The sequence below is a fragment of the Canis aureus genome, chromosome 15, assembly GCF_053574225.1.
Source record: "Canis aureus isolate CA01 chromosome 15, VMU_Caureus_v.1.0, whole genome shotgun sequence".
In the NCBI taxonomy this organism is placed as follows: domain Eukaryota; kingdom Metazoa; phylum Chordata; class Mammalia; order Carnivora; family Canidae; genus Canis; species Canis aureus.
Genome location: NC_135625.1, coordinates 33,436,444 through 33,463,631, shown reverse-complemented (window position 1 = coordinate 33,463,631; position 27,188 = coordinate 33,436,444). Strand labels below are relative to the sequence as shown.

Below are 27,188 nucleotides of genomic sequence, written 5' to 3'. Positions count from 1 at the left end.
CAATTCAAACAATCCTTTGACCCAACTAAGACCTATAATCCAATAGTCCTACTACATTTTCACTCTCCTCACCACCAAGTAGTCCTTACTTACTCCTTGACCAATTTAAATTGCAAAATTATAACTACTTTCTTTTTTTTTATTTATTTATTTGACAGAGAGAGTGCGCAAGCAGAGGGAGAAGAAAAGCAGGCTCCCTACTGAGCAAGGGAGCCTGGCAGGGTGGAAGGGGTGAGAGGGGCTTGATCCCAGGACTCCAGGGTCATGACCTGAGCCAAAGGCAGACGCTTAACCAACTGAGCCATCAAAGTGCACCAACCACTTCCTTTCATACTCCCCTACCTTCACTGCCCATCTCTGGCTTTTTCTCTCCTGTCAAAACTCTAACCCTGCCTGAATTTAAAAAATGATCTGCCTACTCTGTGCCTGTACTGCTGCAGCTAAATGAATGCAGCAAATGAAAAACACAACCATGTTGCCCGGTCTCACCTTAAATTTATGACTACCCACTTGAAGTGGATCCTCCATCTTCCTAGCAATTGTACAGCTTTTCACTTACCTATTTACTATCTTCCCCTTCATATGTCTTCCTCTTTATTTAAACCTATCAACCTTCTCCCCCGTACTCACTCTCAGCTGACCACCTTGCTTCCATAAGTCCCTACCCTGTAGTTTATTCACATAATTTTATCTATGCCCATATACACTACCTTGACAGTTAATTTTATTGTGCCAATCTGTGCCCAGGGTTTTAATTAAACATTATTCTGGGCATGTCTGTCAGGGTGTTTCTCAATAAGATGAGCATTTAAATTAGTAGATTTGAGTACAGGAGATTGCTCTTCCGGATGTAGGTGAGCCTCGTCCAACCTGTTGAAGGCCTAAATAGAACAAAAAGGCTGAGGAAGAAAAAATTCCCTCTCTCTGCTTGACTGTATTCAATCTGTCATTAGTCTTCTCCTGTCTTCAGACTCAGACATGGAATAAACATATAACATTAGCTCTCCTGGTTGTCAGGCTTCAGAGCTGGACTGGAACTATGCCCTCAGCTCTCCTGTCTCCAGTTTGCCAATGGCAGATTACATGTATGTGTTTGTGTGTGTATATATGTATATAATATAGATAATGATATATAATATATAGATTCATATATATATTATAGTATATATCTCTCACAATAAGGAATTGGGAACTGGCCCATGTTACTAAGGAGCCTGAGAAATATATATATACATTGATATCAATATCGAAATAGGTATCAGAATAGATACACATATACACACATATATATATCCCTGTGTGCTAACTGTGCTCCAAAATCCAGCCCCTCCATATGTGCACTAGATTCCATACTCAGGGGCATTTTTCACCATTCTCCTGCATCACCTCTCTACCGGTCTCCCAGAAAAGTCCCAAAGTCCCATCATCAGTATATACACACACTGCAATGTCTTCCAACTTAAAAAAATACTCTTGGCTAACTGCTCCATTCTCAAGAGTCATCTATACTAGTGTCTGGATTTCCGTCCATTCCATTGTCTCTTAAATGCTCCACCCCACCAAAAAGGCTCTTACCAAGGAACCAATGACTTTCAACTTGCCAAATCCTACAGTCAATTCTCAGTCCTCACCTAGCTCAATACACCAGCAACATAACACAATTAGTCACATTCACCTTCTTGAAACACTTCATTAAGCTTCTGTGACTGGTGCCCGGATGGCTCAGTCACTTAAGTGGCTGCCTTGGGCTCAGGGTGTGATCTCAAGGTCCTGGGTTCAAGCCCCACAACTGGCCACCTGCTCAGCAGGGAGTCTGCTTCTCCCTCTGCTCCTCCCTCTGCTCCTCCCTGTACTCATTTTCATGTGCATGCATGCTCTCGCTCTCTCTCGCTCACTCTCTTTTTCAAATAGACTAAAAATGTTTTTTTAAAAAAAGCTTCTATTGACGATTCTTGATTCTCTACCTACATCAGTAAGAATTCCTTCTCAGTACCTTTTGCTGATCCTTCCTTATTTCCCCAATCTCTAAACATCATAGCATTCTAAATTTAGGTCGAAGACCTTTTCATTCTCTATTCTTTACATTCACTTCTTTGAAAATCATAGTCTGATGGCTTTAAAATAATCTATAGCAGCAATATATAAGCAGCCTAAGCCACTCCTTTGAACTTCAAACTTGTATATCCAATTACTTACTAAAGAGTTAATTTCCAAAAGGCATATCATAGTCAATATGTATAAAAAGTTCCCCAAACTGCTCCTTCTATAAATTACAGTTCTCAGCAAGAGCACCTTCATCTTTCTGATTACTCAAGTCAAAAACCTTAGTCATCCTTGACTCTTTCTTTCACACTTCACATCAGATCAGCAAAAATTTTACCTTTAAAATAAAGCTGAAATCTACCTTCTCTCATCACCTCAGCAGCTAAACTCTTGGTTCGAGCCATATTACTCCTTACCTCCATGCTTCTACAGTCTAATCCCAAAATAGTAGCCAAAATGATTCTGTTAAAAGATAATTCAATTTAAAGGATTATATACCATAACCAGGTGAGATTTATCCCTGGAATGCAAGAGTGGTTCACCATAAGAAAATCAATGCAATGTATCACTTTAATAGAACGAAAGAAAAATATCACATAATCATCTCAATTGACACAGGAGGGCATATGAAAAATCCAACACTCTTCCATGATAAAAAAAAAGACTCAGAAAACTAGGAGTGAAAGGAACTTCCTCAACACAATAAAGGGCATTCATAAAAAATCCACAGCTAATATATTCGATGGTGAATGACTGAAGTTTTCACCCTAAGATCAAGAGCAAGACAAGAATAGTGAGCATTTCATAATGCATATGACTGTTGAATCACTATGCTATACAACTGAAACCAATTTAACTTTCATGTCAACTATCCTTCGATTTTAAAAAGAATTATTTTTAAAAAGACAGAGATAATCACTTTCACCACTGCTATTCAACACTGTATTGAAAATTCTGGCCAGAGAAATTAGACATGAAAAGTAAATAAGTAAAAAGCATTCAGGGACATCTGAGTGGCTCAGTGGTCAAGTGGTGATCCCAGGGAGTCCCGCATAGGGCTCCCCACAGTGACCCACCCTGCTTCTCCCTCTGCCTGTGTCTCTGCCTCTGTGTGTCTCTCATGAATAAATAAAATCTTTGGGAAAAGAAAAAAGATCTCCTACAATTCAATTACAAAGAGATAAACAACTCCATTTAAAAATGGGCAATGGACTTGAACAAACATTTCTCCAAAGAAGATATACCAATGGCTAAAAAGCACATGAAAAGATACTCAACATCATTAGTCACTAAGGAAATGCAAAGCAAAACCATAACAAGATATTAGTTCACATCACCACCTAGGATGGCTATTTAGAAAATATAAAATAAAAAAAGACTGGAAGAAAGAGGAGGGTCGCCTGGGTGGCTCTGTCTGGCATGTACCTTCTGCTCAGGTCATGATCCCAGGGTCCTGATATCAAGCCCCGAGTTGGGCTCCCCATTCAGCAGGGAGTCTGCTTCTCCCTGTCCCTCTGCACCCCACCCAGCTTGTGCTCTCTCTGTCAAATAAATAAAATCTAAAAAAAAAAAAAAAAAAAAAACAGGAAGAAAGAAAGAAAAGAAGAAAGAAAGAAGAAAGAAAGGAAAAATTATTTGAAGATATGGAGAAATTGGAATTCTTGCAACATCACTGGCTGAAGGTAAAAAAAAAAAAAAAAGTATTACCAATGTAGAGAAGCAGTTAGTTCCTCAACAAACTAAACAGAATTATCATGTGATCCAGCAAGTACCCGCCGAGATATAGACCCAAAAGAACTGAAAACAGGAACTCAAGCAGATATTTGGGGATCCCTGGGTGGCGCAGCGGTTTAGCGCCTGCCTTTGGCCCAGGGCACGATCCTGGAGACCCGGGATCGAGTCCCACGTCAGGCTCCTGGTGCATGGAGCCTGCTTCTCCCTCTGCCTATGTCTCTGCCTCTCTCTCATTCTCTGTGTGACTATCATAAGTAAATAAAAATAAAAATAAAAATAAAAAAAAACAAATCAAGCAGATATTTGTAAGCCAATGATCATTGCAATATTATTCACAATAGTCAAAAGTGGGAGGAAAAAAATCCAAGAGTCCATCAACAGATGAATAGATAAAACATAGCTTAATCACACAATGAAATATTATTAAACCGTAAAAAGAAACTGATACATGATACAACGTGGATGAACCTTGAAAGCATTATGCTAAGTGAAATAACCCAGATGCAAAACCACAAATATTAAAAAAAAAAATTGAAAATAAAAATAAATTTTAAGAGCCCAAATATTATGATTCCAGAATGAGCAAATTCATAAAGAGAGATTATGTTAGTGGTTACCAGGGGCTAGGCAGAGGGGGCAACGGGAAGTTATTGCTTAATTAACCAGTTAGTTAGAATTTGTTTGGCAGAAAGTTTAAAAAGTTTTAAAAATGTGCAACATAGGAAGTGTAATTAATGTCACTAAATTGTATACTTGAAAACTGTGATATTGGCACATTTTGTTATATATATTTTACCACTTTTAAAAAAAAAATCATTCAGATGATGGTGTTTCCCGACAAAACTCTCCAATAGTTTCCCATTTCCCTCAGACTGAAAACCCAAATTTTCAAAATATCCTACGAGGTCCTACACTATCTGTCCCCTGCTCTTTCCTGTCTGATTTTATCTCCTACAATTCTTAGACAACTATTATCTCACACCAACAGGCTTCCTCAGGGCCTTTGCCCCAGACAGCTACAGACCTAGCTCTCTCATTTCCTTCAACTCTTTACTCAAAAGTTCTCTCTTCAGTGAGGCCTGCCCTGACAAGCTGTTGTAAATTTGCAGCTCCCTTCTCCCACCCACACTTATCATTCCTCTTTTTTTTTTATTATTCTTCAAAGGCATTTCACCTTCTGACATACTGGGCATCTGACTTCTTGTTGGTCTCTTCTCCACAAGCAAAAAGATTTGTGTCCATTTTGTTCCCTGTTGTATCCCCAGAGGGGATGTTGTATCCTTAATAAAAGGAGACGACTATTCAATGACATCAAAATCTAAACGGCCCTATTCGTCCCATCATCCTAAAATTAACATACCAAAGTATACAAAACCTGAAGTACCATGACTTAAAGCCTCCTAAATAAGCATCCTAAGATTTCACGACCATAGGGACTGGTATTTTCACATACTCAAATCTACCCGGAAGGAAGGAAGGAAGGAAGGAAGGAAGGAAGGAAGGAAGGAAGGGGTTTAAAGTGAAGAAATCCAATTTAATTTGCTAAATTACAAATTATCTCCCCAGACTGTTGCGTAATTACGGAGTGGATCCATTTCTGCAGCAGTAAAGGCTGGATGCAAAGGACACAATCCTAAAGGCCCACGACAGGCAACCGGTGGCACGGGCTGAGGGAGGGGAGCTCTGGGCAGGCAGCGGCAGGTGGGGGGCCCTTCCCCCGGATGCTCCTGGTGCCAAGGGGCAGGAGGACACCCGTCCCCAGCGCACGTCCTAGAGGCCTGCTTTGCAGGACTGAGCACCTCCGCTGTCGGAGACAGCGCGGGTGATACCCCAGGCCCCGGAGCAAGCTGAACCAGGCGTGCAAGGACACGTTACCATGAGAAGAGTCAGTTCAACCGGTGTCCTCCTTCCGCTGGATGACTTGTGAAGCGCCACAACAGAAGGCCCCGGAACCCCGGCATCCAGGCTAGAAACCCAAACCCAAAACTCCACAGACCTTATTCCCGCGCTGCGGAGCGCACGCCGCCGCGTCACCGCGCCCCGACGCACAGCTGCCCCCGGAGGCGGACGCCCCGCCCCCCGTCCTCGTCCTCCGAGGCAGCCCTGCCCCCAAGCCCAGCTGGCTGCGCGGCGCGCGTGCGCAGACGCTCTCGCTGCCGCAGAGTACTCCGGGGGATGTAGTCTCCGCGCGGACGCGGGTGGGCCGCCAGAGTCCAGCATCCCGGCGGAACCTGGAGAAGTCTGAACACTCTCGCCACCCCCGTCCTCATTCCCATCTTCACACCTGTCCAGTCACTTCACACTCACGCTCCACCGCCGCGAGCTGGGCTTCGGTCTCGGCGCTCCCGGAGGAAGAGCGCGAGACCTTCTCTTCCCTTCGCCCGGCTCTGCTGGAGGAGGCGGGGTCCACGGCCCGCCCCCTGCCGCCAACCCCCTCCCCTCCCGGCGGGTATCGGGCCGGTGCCCGGAGAGAGGCGGCGGCCCCCGCAGCGGCCGCAGGAGGGGCGGCGGCGGCGGGCGCCGCAGGCGATGCCCCTGCCCGGCCGCTCCGGCGGGGGACGGTGCGAGCGGCGGCGGCGGCGGGGGAGCTGGCGGGGGGCAGCGGCTGCGGCTGCGGCGGCTGCAGCAGAGGGGCCGAGAGCTGGCGGCGGCGGCGGTGGTGAAGGGCATCGGTAGCGGCGGTGATGGCAGTGTCGATGTGAGTGTTTTGCTGGCTGGGGACCCCGGGGCTGCGGAGCCCGAGGCTGGCGGCCCGGCAGCGAGCGGGAGGCCGGGGCGGCGGAGGGATGCTGTGTGCGCGGTGCGGCGCCGGGAGCCGGGAGCCGGGAGCCGCGAGCCGCGAGCCGCGAGCCGCGAGCCGCCAGCCGCCGCCTGTCGCCGCCGACGGTCCGGCAGAGGCGGGAGCCGGGCGCTGCGGCGGCGGGCGCCGTGCATCGCGGCCCGGTGTGGGGGTCCCGGGCGGAGGCGGAGGCGGGGGCAGCGCAGGCCGAGGGGCGTCTGCGATTGTTCTCAACACCCCTCCCCCACCCCACCCCGTGTGTCTGTTTGTCACTTGCAGCTGAAGATGGAAAGAGCCAGGCGAAGGGGAGGCGGCGGCGGCCGCGGCCGCGGCGGCAAGACTGTAGGGGGCTCTGGCCTAAGCAAGAGTAGACTCTATCCCCAGGCCCAGCACTCCCACTACCCCCACTACGCGGCTTCAGCCACCCCTAATCAGGCCGGGGGCGCAGCCGAAATCCAGGAGCTGGCCTCCAAACGAGTGGACATCCAGAAAAAGAGGTTTTACCTAGACGTAAAGCAAAGCTCCCGGGGCCGGTTCCTAAAGATAGCCGAAGTCTGGATAGGGAGAGGCCGGCAGGACAATATCAGAAAGAGTAAACTGACTCTGTCCCTGTCTGTGGCAGCGGAGCTGAAGGACTGTCTAGGGGACTTCATCGAGCATTACGCCCACCTGGGCCTGAAAGGCCACCGGCAGGAGCATGGCCACGGCAAAGACCAAGCCTCCAGGAGGAGACAGAAGCACGCGGCACCCTCCCCACCTGTCTCTGTAGGGTCCGAGGAGCACCCTCATAGTGTCCTCAAAACAGACTACATAGAAAGGGACAATAGGAAATATTATCTAGACCTAAAGGAAAATCAGCGGGGTCGCTTCCTAAGAATTAGACAAACCATGATGCGAGGGACTGGCATGATAGGTTATTTTGGTCACAGTTTGGGCCAAGAGCAGACTATTGTGCTCCCAGCACAAGGAATGATTGAGTTTCGAGATGCCTTGGTTCAGCTCATTGAAGACTATGGCGAAGGGGACATAGAAGAACGAAGAGGTGGAGATGAGGACCCACTTGAACTCCCAGAGGGGACTTCTTTCAGAGTGGACAATAAAAGGTTCTACTTTGATGTGGGCTCTAATAAATATGGAATTTTCCTGAAGGTAAGTGAGGTGAGGCCACCTTACCGTAATACTATTACTGTTCCATTCAAAGCTTGGACAAGGTTTGGGGAGAATTTTATCAAGTATGAAGAAGAGATGAGGAAAATTTGCAACAGCCATAAAGAAAAGAGAATGGATGGCAGAAGGGCCAGTGGTGAAGAACAAGAATGCCTCGACTAGAGTGAAATTGAACTCCATCAGGCAAAATTTAAAATCATAAATTGGCTAAAAGTACTGATCCATAATCATTTGAAGAAGTTTATCCTCTTTTTTTTTTTGGCGGGGGTGGGGGGGGGACCTTTGTTATCAGTAATACCTCTGGTAGTTTATACTTCAAGGAGTCTGATTCTCATGTCATACATAGAACATTATAATTCTTATGGGAATTCCAACCTTCCCAGAGCTAAATAGTTTAGCTGCTTCAACTGCTCCAGACTATTGAAGTATGCAAATCAGCACAAAACGTGACATTCTGACCTTCTAAATACAATAACTAAGATTTACACTGCACTATGACATAATCCTGAGAAAATATACATATACTTAATATGGAAGTGTGAATTTCTATTTAACAAGTTTCCCCAAAAAAGTATTCCATCCCTACTTCATTAAAAGCTGCTAAGCTTACCTGTAGGGCAGTTACCACAGAAACAGAAATTGACCTCAAGTATAGTATAAATATATTTCTCTATAAAAGTACATATAGAAATATATTAGTCATTCTTTGGATAACTGAATATCAAAAAGGACCAAGAAAGAATCAAATCTCACAGTTACTATAGTATTCTATAATTTCAAATTTTGTGGTAACCCTGCAGTTTATAGTTGCCATATCAAAGCCGTGGGAGAATTTTAATTGGTTCTTCTAAATTAGTTGTGATCCCATCTTTACCTCTATTCGCTGTACCACGTATTTTTATTGGCATTCCAGAGTCTTGGGAATTACTTTTATGTCACTGTTGAGTGGGAGGCTCCATCCTATGGCTTTGCTATGGAAATCTTGGTGTTTTAGCCTTTTGCGCTAATTTGAAGGTTGTGAGAGGTTTTTTCCCAAAATATATCATGGACTCAAGGTGTTATATTTCATGCTTCTTTAGCACTATTTCAGAGGGGTTGGTGCACCAGTTAACTGATACAAAAATACATCTGTAATAATACATTTTAGTAGCACTTTTGCAACTGCTACCCTTAAAACCATGTCAACACTTCCAATATAAACCTGGCTTTTACAGGTATTTTAATTCCAAAAAAAAAAACTCTTTTTCTAAAAAGCATTTAGAATACAAATTTTCAGCCTGGGAAAAATTATTTAAGGATTGGTTATAAACATATTTGAAAGGAAAATTCAGGCATTTTCCAAGGTGCTCTTTATGATACTTAAAAGTTTACTTTACACTAGACTCACCCATTTACCTGTATTAAAAATTACTCTCCAGGAAGTGCCACAGCAATTTTACAATACCTAAGCAATTTTTAAATAAGTGGAGATAGTGTATATGTGTACCAACCCACCCTGTATTAACTGACTGGAATTTTATCTGTTGAGCTGCATTTTATTCTGATTGAAATTACTGTCTTTTATCTTGGCTTTATTCACCTCCCACACAATAAGTCCATATAATCATGTTTAAGAGCCAGACACTGATTTCAACCCCCAAATATAGCTCTCATTGATGAGAGCTGGCTGCATGGATTGAGATCAGAATGTAGCTCTCCTTTTATATGCTATAAGTAGTTCAAAATCATTTTAATAATTTTTTTCTTCAGAAGTTCATCCCCAAATATATTTAAGCAGGATCAGTAAGAGACCTTTGTGAATTAAGAATTTTACTGACTCACCTTATTTAAAAAACAAGCAATCAGTAACCCAGACATATATGCTGGTATTGGTTTTCAGATTGTATTTCACATTTCCTCAAGTAGTATGAAGGAATCTCATTACTTCATTATAATTGTGGACCATCTGGATTACTACGGAAAAACTGAAGGTTAGAAGATAATGTTAGTACTAGAGTTAATAGCACATGGTGGGTGTTGAGACTCTAAAAGTAGCAAGGATCTTTAAACAGTCCTAACTGTAAAATAACTATTGTAGACTTGATAAAAAGTAGTTTTTGGTATATGAAGGAGTGATGTGCACTTGAATTACTGTACTACTGATTGTTATTGCTGCCCATCATAGTGCCTATTAATAATTACCAACCTGTCAGATTTTGGCAAACTGGAGCTATGAATGTCCCAGTATTCGAGTGTTCCTATCACTATTGCTATGACTATATACTCTCTCTTAACACCTTCCCTCCTAAAATATTTATATCCATTAAGTCTAAATGATTTCTTTTTTAGTTTTTAGTCTGATAAGATTTGAGTGTTTATGTGTATGTATATATTTACATACATGAGTGTATATATACATATACATAAAACTATGTCAGACTTAAATATATTTAATTCATTGTATATAAATATTAATTTTGCATTAATTATTTAAGTAAAGAATTAGTTAAATAGCCAAATCTTCAACATTGTATGTATACTTCACAGCTATTACCATCTCAAAGCTATAGATTGGTAGATGCGTATATACCGGCAACTGGATATACTTTAGAATCACTAAGCCTTCTGCCAGTCCTTTTGTTTCATTTTTTTATCTGTATTCATTGAAAAATGAAATGATGTTATGATTTTTTGATACTTAAAATTCCCAATTATCCATTAGCCATAATCCAATAAGATCCAGTCAAAACTCTGGTATTAGGACATGTATTGCCATGTATCTTATAAAATAAGCTACTATTTTTATCTGTGCAATATACATTTTATTTATTGTCATTTGTAACATAAATGAAGCTGCAAGTGTACATGGTATTCTTCAAAATAATAGAATCCTTGCCTTGGAGACATTAAACTCTTAAGGCAACTGGATGTTAGAAGTCAAAAAATGAGCATTCAAGGTAGTAACCAAAATTACTATTTCACTGTATAATTCTAAAACACTGATGATGTTTGCACATAATAACCCAAGTATAATGTGGTATAGACTCAAAACTGTAATAATATAAGCTAATAGTATGAAATTTGGAAACGGGTTCCTCATAATAGTTGGCAGTGTGCTCCTAGCAATTGAAAGCAGCACTAATCTGTTGCTTATATGCAAAAGATGCAATGTATTATAAAAGTATTAAAAATTCTGCCACATTTTATAATTTTCCTTGTTAAAGCCCCAAACTGCCATGTCCCTTAAACTTGAGTCAAACACAAGCTTATTTGCACTAAAGAGCATGGCCAAAAAATAAACGACAGGGTGGAAAAGCTAGTTGGAACCTCTTGAAATAATTGGTTCTAATGGAAGAATTTCACATTTGTCTATTTGAAAGCTATATGGTCCAGGCAGACAATCTGTCAGTTCACTAATTTAATAATGCACTTTACCTTTTGTATATAGAAGATGTACATTTATGCCACTTGACAGGTGGGATGTGTTTCAATCTATGTAGTTAGAATATGTAGGGTGATCTCTTGCATGCAGATGTTTGTGTTGGAACTGCTATAATAACAAGTTTCCATTAAATCAGTGTAATGGAGGAGGGTAGAAGATGCTTTTGAAACAAACCCCAATACATTTAACAAACACTTTTAAAGTAGAGTTCATATCTGTATTCTTAAGAACTAAAATCAATAAAAAACTATGTCTAGCCCAGATTAGTATTACAGTTGAGACTATAGTTGAAACTCCCCATAATACCCATAATACCCTGAAAGTTAATTTTGAGAATCTGTGCAGACAAAAAAATTTTTAGTAATTCTGTTTCATTGTTGATGTGTGTTACAATGACTAATGAAAAGACAGTACATAATACTGTGTTAGCATTAAAAATATGGTTGGCTGATACGGTGTCATTAAGAAAACACCCAGACTAAAGAAATAAAGTTTCAAATTAAGAAATCCAAAGAACCTAAGAACCATTGCTAAAATAAACAGTACTATTTCAAAAATTGCAGAACTAACGTTCACCAACCAAAAAGGGTATTGGGAGATTTAGTGTATCCTTTCATCCTAAAAACTTCCTGAGATGTACATTTGAAAACTAGATAATTGTTGCTTAATAATAGGTTGTATGTACTTTACTAAGAAACACTGTGTACTAACAATTCATTGAGAATATGCTATATTTACTGCATTCATTTTATATATATGGATAAGAATACATTATATATAATCATTCTATCTTAATATATTCATGTATTTATATTGTAATTTTGCAAATATTTTCAGTAAAATAAACATTTATCTGAGCTGCACAATTTGAAGAGGATGAAATTGGAATACACCCTCAGACACTCATTTTTATTAAGCAGCTACCATTGAAAGTTGATGTATGTACTATCACTCCTTTAGATTTTGTTTTATGGTTTTTTAATATTTAAGTGATTAGGACTTAATTTGAACTTTTAAGTGGTGTTCTGATAATAATTTTTATAAGTGTGAGATTTTTTTTCCCTGCTTATTTCAAAATGTCTTTCATTGGAACTATTTATAAAATCCTATTCCAAGCTTTATGTAAGGGCTTGGCTTAGTCACCACATAGTCTGTCTATACCAAAAAACCAAACATCTTTGGCAGGATAAAATCTAAAGTAAACCACAAAGAGAAGTTAAATTTGGTTCTATGCCAACAGAATAATACAGGTTTAATATTTATCACTGCCAAATAAGATTCTGTAAGTCCTGAAGTTTCCTTAAAGATTTCTTGAATTTCATAGTAAAATGGTGGCTGATGGCTAACAACTCAGAGGAAGCAAATAAGGATGTTAGCATACTGTTGAGACAATCCGTAGTCCACAGTACTGTAGCAACGAGGTACAGGGAAAAATGTGTTTTTCCCAAGTTAAGTTTGTGCGAAATTTGAGTTTTTAGTTCACAGTTATGGTCAGAAAAAGTAAACATACCAAAATTTATGTAGGTGGATCTTGGAAAAAACAATTTATGCGTTAGTCTGCTGTTATCTTGTATAATGTAAAAAAAAAAAAAATAGTCTTTTTTTTCTTAATTTGACATGATTGTTAAAATTATTTATTTTAGTAGTGGGTTTTTAGTCAATATTTTTGAATAGGGAAAACATGGTACAAAATTTAAATGCTACAGTTAAGGAAAAGTAATAACACGTGTTACCCATTTCTTGTGTATCCTTCTAGAGTTACTCTGAATATTCAAGCATATGTGTATAAACATACATTCTTTATAAACATACAAGTGAAAATATATACACTGTCCTGTACCTAGTAGTATCAATTTTAGATGTCATTTTAAGTGAATTTTTTCCCTTTTACTCAGATACCATACTTGATCTAGTTACCATAGCACTTAATTTGAACTATATTATTACACCAAGGGAACCTCAAGGAAATTTTGAATGAATCCCACTTATATTTACTTAAAATGCAAATCTTTGTATATATTAATTTTAAAATGTATAAATATTTAATTTCCCTTCCCTATCCCTAACCACCTTGCCTTTCCTGTCTTCCCATCTTCCTTCCCACAAAAGAGTATTGATCTTTTTCCTGAAGTAATATGGTTCAGGACTGGCAGGATATTAAGCTATTTTACCAAGTGTTATTTTAGGTTAACTATGTTCTCCAATGAAAAACACGTGTATTTAAAAGCTTTAACAAATTATCACTTTCAGTCAAGTTTTACTAATTCTGCTAATATTACCTTATTTTTATCCAAAGACCTTGCCATTATGAGAGCAAATGAGCGCTAGACTACAGTGAAAAGTTATGCTACGACTGTTGAAATATCTTGATTTGTTAACATGAGCTTTTATCTTAATGATGATAAGGTTATTAATAAATAATTCATTTAGCAACGTAGTCAAATCCAAACTACACAAAGGGGTTAACACTAGTCCTGATTGTTTAAAGCATGGATTCCCCACTGAAGGACTCAGAGTCATCCAATGTCCTTGGGACCAGAAGGGGTACTACAGTGGTTTGGAGAGAGAGTAAAAACTTTGGGACTATGAGGTTACAAATAAATTAAACTATATCCTTTCTCTGCTAGAAAAGTATAAAACACAAATTGATTTTTTTAAAATGACATTAGCATAATGCTTTAATAGTTTTTCAAAGGCTCCCCACCCAAAAAAAAATCATTATTCTCTTTTCATTCATATCAAGCATGGATTTTAAAGTCACTTTTCTAATAGCCGCCAAGAAAAAAATATCTGACAAATTGAAAGTCCCATTCTAGAACCTTGAAGGATACTATCTAGTTTTAAACCAAATCAACCAGAGTAAAAGATCCAGTTCTATTAGAAATACCTTAAAATATATGAGGATTGAGGAGGAATCTTTTTAATAGATTTGTATCTAAGTTTTATGAAAATGTTCAAAGGTCTAAAAAAACTCAAACATTGGTTTAAGCTTTAGAATAATATCTCCAAAATTGGTGGCATGATTTTGTTTATAAAATGAGAGGTGGTTAGAAGACAGAATCCTCTTAAACATATATTTTTAAAGCATAAATGATGAATAACTCCTCATCCTTGGCAGAAACTATAACATTGGTAAAAATTTCGAATTTTTACTTGTTCAAGCTTAAAATGGTTTATCTGTTTGGCTTCTTATTGAAAGAAGGGGGTCAAAAGGAAGGTAAATTGTCCTGCAGAAATGAGTTTGGTTAAATTTAGGCTAAAAGAATTAGGAATTTCCCATCCTTAATCAAGGAGTTTCCCATGTTAGTACTTTCTGGTAAATTATGTTTTTCCAAACTTCATCTTCTTTCAAACATCCTTTGTGAGAAATTGCTTATTCTTATTGAGGCCAGTGACATCTACCAGTGAATAAAAACTTACTTATAATGAAATTAGTGCTGCTACAGTGAAGTAGGTTTGCGATGTGAATATAAAGAAAATATTCATTTAAATGGAATATACAGTTTCTTCTTTTCTGTTGTTGACTTATTTCTAAGACTGAATAGGAAGAGCCTGTCTTCTAGTTTTTCCCCCTATATAGTTTCTATGTTACTCTTTTCAAAGTTTTCATTGTTCCCAGGAAATAATAGGGGATAAAGAAAAGGGAAAGTAATCCCTAAGAAAAATGCTCATAGTAGTTAAAAGTTAGAGTTGCTCAAAGTGAAGATTGGGGAAAAAATACTTTTGCAGGATTTGTCTTTATCAAAATGATGGTATAAACCTGTTTGTTTTATTTTACCTAATTAAAGACAATTTTTTTGAGATTCCTATATTCAGTAATATTTAGTATTTTATATTTCTTCGAGAAAAATGGTTCTGTAGCATAATACATACTCTTCAGAATTTTATTTATTATTTGTTGTGGATTTGATGAGGTTGTTGCCTATAGGTAGCAAATATACAAGTAAGAGAAGAGAAAAGTAGTGGCTTATTTTGTTTGCCTATAACAAATGAAATCAACAAACAAAATGAGAGAAATAAGACATTCTCAAAACTAAATCCCTACTTATTTAACCTTTAAAAGATCATTTGAAAAAAATAATAAGACCTAATTCTGCCAGTGGATGGCCTCTCAGCAAACCATTGAACTTCAGTAGGATGGCTTCCTTTTATGAAAAATGAGCAAGGGGCTCCTGGGTTGCTCAATCCATAATCTGTTAAGCATCCAACTCTTGATTTGGGCTTATATCATGATCTCGGGGTCATGAGATCGAGCCCTGTGTAGGGTTCTGCACTCATCTCTGCTTAAGATTCTCTCCCTTTCTCTCTCCCCACTCCTGCTCACTCTCTCTAAAAGTAAAATAATTTTTTTAAAAAAATGAACAAGATCATGCTAGAAGCTAAGGTTCCCTCCTACTCTAAACTTCCAAAATTCTGTATCAATAGAGTATGAAAGAAAAAATAGAGAATTGGAAAGTGTAAGACAGTCTCTCTTTATATTAAAAATGATAATGCAGCAACCTGTGATGATACCCAAAGAACATGCAGAAGTGGCAGTTTTTAATCATATGTATATATCTTTTTAGCCACACAAAATCAAATTTTGTTCCTAGTCCTTTTTAAGATCAAACTGTTATACACTAACTATACAACTATCCTATGCTTTAATTTCTTACAGAAATATTTTTTATCTATATGAGGTCTTATTCTTTGGAAGCATCACTTTCCATGGAAGCATGTTGTTTCTTACAGTTCTTTTTACCATCTTACTCTTCCCACTCCACTTATTTCGATATTTCATTGCCACATTTTTCCTGATCCCCAGCAGCATTAATTGAGATGACTACCTTATTTACCAATACACATTTCTACACATCCTGTGATCATTTCTTATATTCTGCATGGCAAAAGAATTTTAAAAATTAACATCATTTCCTGAAATGTCACTGTACCTGAAATAACCTTAAAATTACATTGCTAAATAAAACACTGCTACTATCAGTGCAGGGTCCCCCTGAGAATAAAGTACTACCCTTGACCCCTATTTCCTTGGTCTGTTGAGCATAGTAAGTTACAAGTAATGACGTTGAACAAAGGAAATCAGGAGGGTCACTGAACTGTGAACAGTATGGTTCTACTTTAGAGGACTTGTTAAATAAAAGGGTATGCAAAGATAAGACATAATAATGAGCTTGTTTTGTTTTTAGCCTTGAGAAACTACCAAGGTTGATGATTGAAGGGGAAGAGAAGAACACACAGATTTTTTGTCCCAAATACATTTACGTAGGTGCCCCAATTCTCCAGTGGACAATGTGCCACCACCACTCTCAATAGAAAAAATGGAGAAGAGAGACATCTTTCCCCCTAGACTGCTGTTGCTGGTGCCCATTTGTTTATCAAAGACTGTGCTTAAGAGTAACCAAAGTATTTTGAAATGTGTATACATATGTGTATTTTATTAATTTCAAAAATATCTGTGCACAAAAATTCCATTGCAGACATATTCCATATACTGAAACAGCCTTTAACCTGGTGGTGGTTCACAACAGCAATATGGTTGATCAGTTCTCAACAAATTATATAGAGTGAATTGGCTAATGTATACATTTTTATCTCCTCTATTTTCTCAAAATAACATACAGCTTAGGTTCTTGATGGTTTCTTCTTCAATACTGTTTGAAATCTAAGTGGGATATGAGAGAACAGTTTAGTTTGGCAGTTATTTGCCCTTGCCATTTTGTAGAAATTGTCCTTAGCTTCCCATTTCAAACATTCAGAGCAACTTTACCAAAACACATGTAAGTGCCAAAACTACCCAGCAAATAAAACAACAGAACCATAAGATAATAATTTAGGAATAAAGATAAGGGTATGTACAAGACACCTAGATAAAAAAAAAATTCCTTATCATTTGCTAATTTGCTTCAGAAGCTGCTGTATTTTATTTCTAGGTTTTTCGGACTAGCAATGTGATTTATACCAATGATTGGCAGTCTAGAATTTCAATAGGACAAAATAGTTTGAAATTTATTATGGAATTTTATCTATTGCTGTTCTCCAGAAAGGATAAATCGTGTTATAATCATCTATAAACATAGAATTCTAAAACTCCATCACTCATAATCTTCCTCCCTTCTTTTTCCCCCTCTCATACACTGTACCCTATTGAAAGTGGGTAGGAGCACTAATTTCTCCCACTACCACTATGGCCCCACTCCATCCTATTTATTTGTTTGGGTGACAATTGAAACACATTAAAGAAAGGCTAAAGAAATCACCGTATGAACTAGATCTATCGACTAAGAGGAGGTACTACTTCACTCAACTAATCTCAAACTCTTAACCATATTTCTATACAGCAATTTAGGATTAATAGAAACATTTCACTTGGGAAGATAGGAGCTGAAAGGTCAATTAATCCAACTTTTGAGTACACAATGGACCTTCAGGAAATAATTTGGCATGATTGATAAGTAATTTCAAAAATTAATTTAGCTTCTAGAAGAATTGCACCATGACCATTTTTAGAGAAGGTGGTAACAAAAGGAATGGCTGATCAAAATGTATTAGTACTAACAACTATTATTTATTGAATACCTATCATATGTTAGGCATTGCGGAACCCCTTGTAACTGTTCTAATCCTTATAGCAACCCTATTACCATCCCCATTTTAATATGATTTTCCAGAGATTTTCAAAACTGGTTCAGTATTTCAGAACTAATATACTTGAACACAAATTGACACCAAGCTAAAGATTGTGCTTATTCCAGTTAGGCCAAACTATCTTTAAGAGTTCTCTAAAATTTAACCCCTTGACTAATAAAGCACAATCTACCCTTGAACACCCCCAGTAAATCTGCCTCAGATTACTAGGAATTACTTTATCCAAAACTAATCCCTTTACCACCAGGACACACTCCCTATCTAAGGGTTCATATAGTTAATTGAAGTTCAGTACTAATAAATACAATTTATTTGACCTTTAGTTTACAGATTGACCAATCTCAACCAAATATTTTAGATAAATGTCAATAATTTTGAAAAGAGATCAGATGATGAGAACATAGATGGATTACCCCAATATAACCCTTAAAGGCAAAGGAGACATATTACTATTTACTATGGATCTACAATTTTATTTTCACGAACCAAAATCAACTGATCATGTTGAATTGATTTGGCAATAAGTCTTGTCATTATTAGTGAAAACTTTGTTGTTTCTTACAGTTCTTTTTACCATCTTACTCTTCCCACTCCACTTATTTCGATATTTCATTGCCACATTTTTCCGGATCCCCAGCAGCATTAATTGAGATGACTACCTTATTTACCAATACACATTTTTCTCCATTGCTCCAGGCCAGTGGTTTTCAATTATTGGTGTAATTAAGGGTCACCCAGAGGATTTGTTAGCACACCGATGGCTGGCCCCCACTTCCTACGTTTATGGTCTGTAGGTCTGGGGTGATGAGGAGATGACAAAAAATTTGCATTTCTGGCACATTCCTAGGTTAGCTGATGCTGCTAAAATGGAGAACACACTTCAAGAAACACTGTAGGTCGCTGTGATTTTACCTTAGCTACAAAAGACTGTGAAGGAGAAATGTGGTCAAACAACTATAGCACCTTGGTAGAAAGAAGACTCAGAACTATTCATTCTGCCTTGAGAAGTTGACAAACCTATAACAATATTTTTTATAAATTGACTAGACTTTGGATAAAAATCACTTTCTTTTTAACCTTTTGTTGCATTTAAAACTTTCCTTCTCTCTGATTTTTTGACAGCACTCGAGATAATTCTTATACGGATTAATAATTATGAATTCTCATATGAAAAGTTTAACATTCAAATTTATGGAGACTGAAACGTATTTTTAATGTATTAAATAACTGGTATATAAATCTTAGTAAAGGAAAGTAAATAGTTTCTTTACTCAACAGTTGTTAAGAAGTGTTAGTGAATATTAAATATTACGACTTGAAGGGGCCTTAGGATTAGTTTAGTTCCTCAATTTTACATTTTGTGACATATGTCATGTAGCTCAAATGGTTCATAATAACTAATGTAAGCCAAGTAAAAAGAAAATAAAGGCAAAAGCTTAAAATGCTGATTGTCTCAAGATATATAAATGATAAGAAATATACTAATTTCTTTTAAAAGCATATATTTTCACCATCTTCTTGTGTCTTACCTATATGTGTAGGATAGAGGAACCATAGATATACTGTAATATATTTATGGTACTTTTTTCAAATTAACAGTGGAACCCACTGATTTAAATTTGAAGATACTTCCCCTGGATGCTCATTGAGCATATTTGAAAATATAACTAACTTAAAAATAATTTATATTATATTTACTAACCTGTGGACATTCTACGATTAATGTGTTGATCAAAATTAATAAAACAATATTTTGCATATAAATCTATAGAATTAATATATATGACATAACCTTATAGCTGTCATTCTAGTGGATCACATTTTATCAGAAATACTAGATCATTCATATATACATATTTGGCAGTTATGCAAGTTCATTAACTTCTCTTTCCAACTACTACTACTTCGATGATTAGTGCTCCAAAACAATGAATGGATTCCTAATTGTGAAAAAGATGAACATAACAGAGATAGTCACCAAGTCAAAAAGGTCACAGGCAGTATAACTTTTTTAAAATTTTCTGTCCTCTTTATAAGTACAACTTAAATTTTAGATTTAAAAAGTTTAAGGCTTAGAATTACAATCTGAGGAAGCTTCAGGCAGAAGAGAGATTTATAGGAGATTTACAGGAAATTTCAGCTCAACATGAGAGCAAACTTCAAGAAGTAGTGTTGCTTCCATGAAGCTGAAATTATTTAAGGCAGAGAATAGACGTGCACTTAATTTAGAATGCATAAAGGGAATTAATAAATCAGGAAAAAATGGATTGTTATTACCTTGAAGATTCTTTTCAGTTCTGAGAGATAGGATTTCTTGGGAATACTTGGAACTTTTATATTCAGGTCTTCTGTTAATGTATCAAGTTGGATAAAGAAGTATGATTTCAGTTTTTCTAGTATTATTCTGAAAACATGTTAAGAAAATCATTTCCTCCCACCCCTTGTTATTACAACACAACATAAGAGACATTTTCAAATATTTATGAGCTATACTAAATAAGTGCATTAGTTAAGACAGGTTTCATGAGATTTGCTTGCAAAACCAAGTCTTTTATAATTTTCATAAGAAATTTTTCACTTTTGATCATTTTTTTCAGAAACAACCATATGAAGGGATGATCATAGTACTTATGTTGCTCTTTCAAAAGTACCTGCTACAGGTTTATTTGGAAAGACACTAGTGATAGTACAGTAAATTACAAAACCAAATTATTGAATATTATCAAAGTTTTTCTTTGTAAAAATCTAGATTTGATTTGTTTAAGGATTGAAGCAATAAAATATTTTCCTGCTCTATTTTTTCTTGCACTACTAATTTAAGATGGAAAGAACACAGTTCACTATTTCATCTTAAGCTTTCTTTATTAGAGAATAAGATTCCACGTAGGTTAATTATTGCTGCAAATAATACATGTTATTCTCTCCTGGTGAGTTTCAAGGCTTTGTATAGGGCAAAAGGTAGCTGTGGCAATAATATCTAAATTCAGGGATCTAGTATGAACCAATATAAAACTCAGTTCTCACTTTCAGGGTCCACTTTTTCTTTTCACTTATTCCAGGCATCTAGTGCTTTCTCATGATACTGTAACATTTCCAAATTTCGGTGCACAAATAATACATTTTAGAGAGAGATCTGAGTAAGTCAAAATGTATTACACCAAAGTCTATAAATTATATCAGCATTACACATTTCTAAATATTTAGCTAAGTGAATTTTATTCTGCACAAATACGTGTGTGTGTGTGTGTAAAATTTAAAGAAAGCCCAATCTTCCGCCCCCCCCCCCCACACCCCGTGCCCCTAGAGAAATACTGACAAATTGGTTGCATCTTGTTTGTTACTACAATTGATTGGCTGCCTTAAAGTACTATGTTAAGAATTTGAAATCTGGGGATCCCTGGGTGGCGCAGCGGTTTGGCGCCTGCCTTTGGCCCAGGGCGTGATCCTGGAGACCCGGGATCGAATCCCACGTCGGGCTCCCGGTGCATGGAGCCTGCTTCTCGCTCTGCCTCTCTCTCTCTCTCTCTCTCTCTCTGTGACTATCATGAATAAATAAATAAAATCTTTAAAAAAAAAAAAAAAAAAAAAAAAAAGAATTTGAAATCTGCATCTATAGGGAAAGAGAGAAGAACAACATTCATGCCAAATATTTGCTATTTGTCATCTCTGCTTTAGCTATAAAAGTTCTCATTATAGCTCTAAAAATTTCAAGCTTAACCAGACAGCTGGTTCTTGCAACACAGACTACCATTTGACTCACTTAAGAATATCTCTTCTAATATTTCAAAGAGATTGTTTTAATCCAATAATCCCCCCTTTAAAACAGTAGAGACCCTCCAGTATGCCTCTAAGGAACTCAGAGTCATGGCCGTGATGGTGTCATCAGGAATTTCCTTAAACATTAAACTTTGTCTCTAATGAGTTCTAACCTCCATTAAAATGATAGAGGTTTCTCCCTTTAAAATTTAGTTCAGTCATTCTCAACATTCCCATACATAACATATTAAAAATATGGGTTCTAGTCCCCTCCCCCAGAGATTCTGATTTGGTTGGTCCAGAGTGGGGTTCAGAAATTGGCATTTTTGTCTTGCTCTTTCTGAATGGTATGGAGGCCATTCTTTGTCATGGCCTTAGACTTGCATTCTTTCTTCCATATCATCTTTCCATCTGGAATTGTTTAGATTTTAATACTGTCAGCCAAAGAGATTTATTTTTTTTTTTTTTTTTTTTTTTTGTTATCCTATGAACAAGTAATAGCTAGGTAGGGCTCACTTTAAACATACACTAAAAAAAAAAAAAATTAAACATACGCTAAATACATAAACCCAAGTATGTATGTATGTATGTATGTATTTATTTATTTATTTATTTATTTATTTATTTATTTATTTATTTTTAAAGATTTTATTTATTCATGAAAGACACAGAGAGAGAAAGGCAGAGACATAGGCAGAGGGAGAAGCAGGCTCCAGGCAGGGAGCTTGATGTGGGACTTGATCCGAGACAACCCAAGTATTTAATCTAGGATTTTGTACTACCATATTGTCTAGCTTTCTGGGCAATGATCACTAAGAATGCTAATTTCTCCCCCACCTCCTGTGCTCAAATTCAGACTACTTAACATGTAACCATTGGTTGCATCCTCCCCAGATTTCAAAACCAAAATATTCTGTCCTTCCAGCCTGAGTCAAGTCCATAGGTGATAGTCTTCACTCTCTCACAAGTTGACCCTCTAAGTCTCAAATGACTTTTCTCAATTTTTTGTTTTTTTTAGATATAAACTCACAATTTATCAGGGGTACAAAAAATATCCTTAGTCAATCTGAATACCTTACTCTTCTGGTCTAGTTCATTTTTTTTTATTGTGGTAAAAAATTAGATATAAACTCACAATTTATCAGGGGTACAAAAAATATCCTTAGTCAATCTGAATACCTTACTCTTCTGGTCTAGTTCATTTTTTTTTATTGTGGTAAAAAAAAAAGCAAATAACATAAAATTTACCATCTTAACCATTTCTAAATATTGTATTCCATTAGTGTTAAGTGTATTCACCTTGTTGTACAAAGTCCAGAACTTTTTCATCTTTCAAAATGGAAAGTCTAAGCCCATTGAACAACCATCTGTCCCTTTGCCCCATCCCCTAAAAACCACCAATCTACTTTCTTCTCAACCTTTTTTTTAAATAAGCAAGATACTTGCTTTCTCCTATCAATAACAAGTTTATTGTTACTTAGCTCTCCACATATAATCCTTATATCTTGTGTTGTTAATAATTCTCACATGTAAAAGGATTTACATAACCAGGACAGCTGGGTGGCTCAGTCAGTTAAGCTTCCAACTCTTGATCTCAGCTCAGGTCTTGATCTGAGAGCTGTGACTTCAAGCCCCATGTTGGGCTCCATGCTGGGTGTGGTGCCTACTCAAAGAAAAAAAAAAAAAAGATTGAAAATTGCTTTGCTTATATTAATGATCCCTATAATCTCAGGGTGGGGGGCTGCAAATGAAATATATATGGTCCTACAAGCTCCTCTGAGTTACAAGGAAAGGTAACCTTTATTCCTCATGAGACCTAGGGGTTTCCAGAGGGATACTTTTTGTATGTTTTTTGTTTGTTTAAAGTTTGAAGTTAGAATTACCAGAGCAGTTAAACTTAAATCATGGCATTTCTGTAGATTTTTTCTATGTACATTCTAGAATCATTTTCTTATTACTTATGTAGTAGATTGGAAACTCGTCTGGAATTTGGCAGAGTTAATATTCAATAAATGCTTTCAAAATCTTTTCTGTATACAATATGAAACTTTACCTTTATGCAGTTTTATTAGAAATATTAATTTGGGGTGGCTAGGTGGCTCAGTTAGTTAAGTGTCCAACTCTTGATTTCGGCTAAGGTCGTGAGATGGATCCTCGCCTCAGGCTCTGCACTGGGCATGGAACTTGCTTAAGATGCTCCCTCTCTCTCTCTCTTCCTCTACCCCTCCAACACCTAGAAAGAAAAAGAAGAAAAGAAAAGAAAGAAAAGAAAAGAAAAGAAAAGAAAAAAGAAAAGAAAAGAAAAGGAAGGAAAATTAGAGAGGAAATAGGCATAAATAAAATGTATTTTCTGCAAATGGAGTGTTTTAAATGCTCTTTTCAAAATCTTTGGCAGTCAGAAAAACCCAAACTCAAGAAACATTCTTGAAACTCTTATTTTTCAAACTCTTTTATTTAGTTTCTCTGCCTCTGTTTTAAATTTTTTTCAAGAAGTTAATAAAGCTTTTAAGAAGTTAAGAAAGCTCTAAATCCTATAAGCAATACCCATCTAAATAAACAGAAATGCTATAGTTATGGATATTATTGTGACTTTGACATAGAAAAAAATGTACCTTTTCTTGGCCTAAATTATCTTGGAACTAAGACAAAAACTAGTTACTACTGATTCTTGGATAATGGTAACTGAATCTTTCTTCATCTTGTGAATTGCTGACTCATAATATGAATGTATATGACTTTTTCAGACAAATGCTATTTAGAACAATTATAAATAATTTCATAATTTTTTTTATTTTTTTTTTAAATTTTTTTATTTATTTATGATAGTTACAGAGAGAGAGAGAGAGGCAGAGACATAGGCAGAGGGAGAAGCAGGCTCCATGCACCGGGAGCCCGATGTGGGATTCGATCCCGGGTCTCCAGGATCGCGCCCTGGGCCAAAGGCAGGCGCCAAACCGCTGCGCCACCCAGGGATCCCTAAATAATTTCATAATTTTTGTAGCAGCCAGCTATTTCTTTAATGATCTGCTACAACATACTGATAATATTTACTTCAAAGAAAATTCTTTAAAATTGAATCTCATTATTCCTTTGATCTCCATTATAAAATTAGAAATGTTTTCTCTTATTAAGAAACAATTTTTGAGTTGAAAATATTTAGTGAAAGAGTTGTAGTGCATCTGATTCATTAACATACTAAATAATTACTCTTTCCTTTCCAGTGCCCCATCACCATTTAAGATCCTTCTTCATTGTTCACCATTATCTCCCTAGTCACAGAAATTCATTGAATGCCATGCAATCCTCAGAGGATACACTGCCAGCCATCTAGCACTTAACCTCTCCTCTATAGTCTCTAACATAAGCTCGACACTAGTATTTTGCCAGTAAGACTCTACCTTATATAGTAAAATCTTCAGCCTGAAAATTCCCCAAGTTCTGAGCCTTTTTTGACAATTATTTACATACTTGATCAATTATAATATTAAATTTACTTGGAATAAAGAATGCCCTTTTGACTTATAATAACTAAAGCAAATTTGCATTATTGTTCTTCCTGTATTATTAGACTGTACTCCTATTTAAGGAATCCTTTGGGTCATGAGGTTACTCTGTGCAATTTGGTTTGTTAACCACCGTTCACTCTTTGACTTTTTTTTAAAGACCCAAATATTAACACCTAATGACATACCAGGCTTCAATTCACGCAGTGTATTCCATTGAAGTGATTTCCTTCTGCCTTCAGAAACATTGCATAAGATCTACATTTTATTTGATGGAAATTTTTTTACAGTTTATGTGGAAAAAAATCAATCTTAGGTAAACACACAATTTGATTCTTACATTAGGTTTTCAATGATTTAATTCTAAATAATTAGTTTTAATAATTTTGTTACAAAATAAATGTGCTATAATTAATAAAGCCCCCCAAATTTTTTGTGTTTATTCAGACTATTTTTTCAAGCATTCTTGGAATGTTAAGAATTCGAAGGTCTCGCTTTTTCCCTCCTGGTGTGTAGCAGTGTGGCATGGAGAGAATGGCACTGTATTAGAAGCCTCCACAGTGTGCTTTGTAGCTGGCCATGCGGCATGTCATTTAACCTCTTGCTTATTCATCAGTTGTGAAGATTGGATCGCAATAGATGATCCCTAGGAACCTTTCAATATCTATATCCCTAGAGTCAGAGAAACTTCTAGTTACTTTCAACTTCCTTTTATGGCCTTTCCACATTCTTCTTCAGAAGCTCTTTGTTTCGTTTGACATTTATTGACCATCCTATCCTCCTTGGCATCCTTCATACTTAGTTACGGTTGCTTTAGAAAAGTGTTTCAGTGTACTGTTTCTCTCCCTAATTTGCCCAGCCCCACTTTTTTTTATTAAGTTTAAAACCGGAGACAGTTTTTTCCTCTTTTCTGTTCCCCTCCACACCTAGCACTGCTGATTGAATCATCTCTCTTCACTCAATCACCACGGTTCCCACTCCTGTTTTGCCTTTGAAATCTCGTTGCTTCAGGATGACAGTACTTCACAGACAAATCAAAATGAAGACAAGTGGGAATGGAAAGTGATAATTGTAAAACCTGGTAAGAAATACTATGTCATTTTGTTTCAAGGATTGACTCACAAATTAAGATGGAGTAGAATACGGGATTTTTGTGTCCTGCACATCATAAATTTTATTTCAGAAATATTCTTTCTCCCCCACCACCGCAAAAAAAAAAAAGAAAGAAATATTCTTTCCCTTGCTTAATAGGTCAGTCATCCAGTTCTTTCACTCCGTGGATGCTGAGTGGCTACTCTGTGCCAGACCTTACTGCCAGGGACTAGAGATAAAATAATTTACAAAAGAAAAATATTCCACTGCCACACTGCCATTAGCCTTAAGTATGCCACATCCGACGTTATTTGATTCAAAGCAGCTTTTGGAACCTAATCAAACTGTCATTTTTTCATTCAACAGATATTCATCTGATTATCTGCCATATACCAGGCAGTGATTTGGTATATATGAGAAGTGTGTTTGAAGCTATCGATTATAAAATGCCAAATGTTATTTTCCCTTTAACAATTTTTCCTTTAAATATTTAATTATCTACAGTATTTAATTTAAATATGATATAATTATCTACACGTTATAAAGCTCAAAATATATTTCACTGATGCAAATTTAGAGAACTACAACAATACTATTTTGAATAATAATTCTGTCTTCTCCATTCCAAATCTCTTTTGATGTCCTAGGATGAAAATAATGGTTCTGTTTTATTTCATGTGACTACTGTATTCAAGTGGTTTGTTTTTTTTTTTTCAAGTGTTAATGATTTCCTAAACTCTCAGTTGGAGATGATTGGGAAGCCCCATGCAGGTTCACCATAAAAGAATGCTGTGGTTTCTGTGTGTGCATGAGGGATTGAGTTGCTGAGAGGTTGGAAGGCAAGGAGTAGAGACTTCGTATCATATATTTGCCCTCCCTGCTCTAGATTTTTGTATTCATCTTCACTTTAATTTTATTTCACTCTCTTCACACATAACTATCTTCACAAACTTTTTTTTCTCCATATGTCTGGATTTAGAAAAGTCCATCAGTGTTCTCAACTATGAATCTCACTGACATCTTAGCCAAATGAAATGAGCCTGATTCT

General features: G+C 37.1%; 2 protein-coding genes across 8 annotated transcripts in view; one reads left to right on the top strand and one right to left on the bottom strand.

The window, feature by feature from the left end:
- The window catches only part of WRN (WRN RecQ like helicase), a 140,802-nt gene extending 134,629 nt beyond the window's left edge, over nt 1–6,173 (bottom strand). The window contains exon 1 of one of the 4 annotated variants that reach the window (XM_077849073.1): nt 6,062–6,173. Coding sequence is in view for 2 of the 4 variants with exons in the window: in XM_077849074.1 (XP_077705200.1) it covers nt 5,653–5,655 (3 nt within the window). In the remaining 2 variants the exon portion in view is untranslated. Of the gene's footprint in view, nt 1–5,652; nt 5,860–6,061 lie in introns of those variants that run through there. The other 3 variants (XM_077849072.1, XM_077849074.1, XM_077849071.1) reach the window with 3 other exon arrangements.
- A 190-nt stretch (nt 6,174–6,363) lies between these two features.
- PURG (purine rich element binding protein G) overlaps nt 6,364–27,188 on the top strand; it is a 37,392-nt gene continuing 16,567 nt past the window's right edge. Inside the window, exons 1-3 of one of the 4 annotated variants that reach the window (XR_013352888.1) lie at nt 6,364–6,475; nt 6,836–7,705; nt 25,979–26,129. Coding sequence is in view for 3 of the 4 variants with exons in the window: in XM_077849077.1 (XP_077705203.1) it covers nt 6,842–7,885 (1,044 nt within the window). In the remaining variant the exon portion in view is untranslated. Of the gene's footprint in view, nt 6,476–6,835; nt 15,153–25,978; nt 26,130–27,188 lie in introns of those variants that run through there. The other 3 variants (XM_077849076.1, XM_077849078.1, XM_077849077.1) reach the window with 3 other exon arrangements.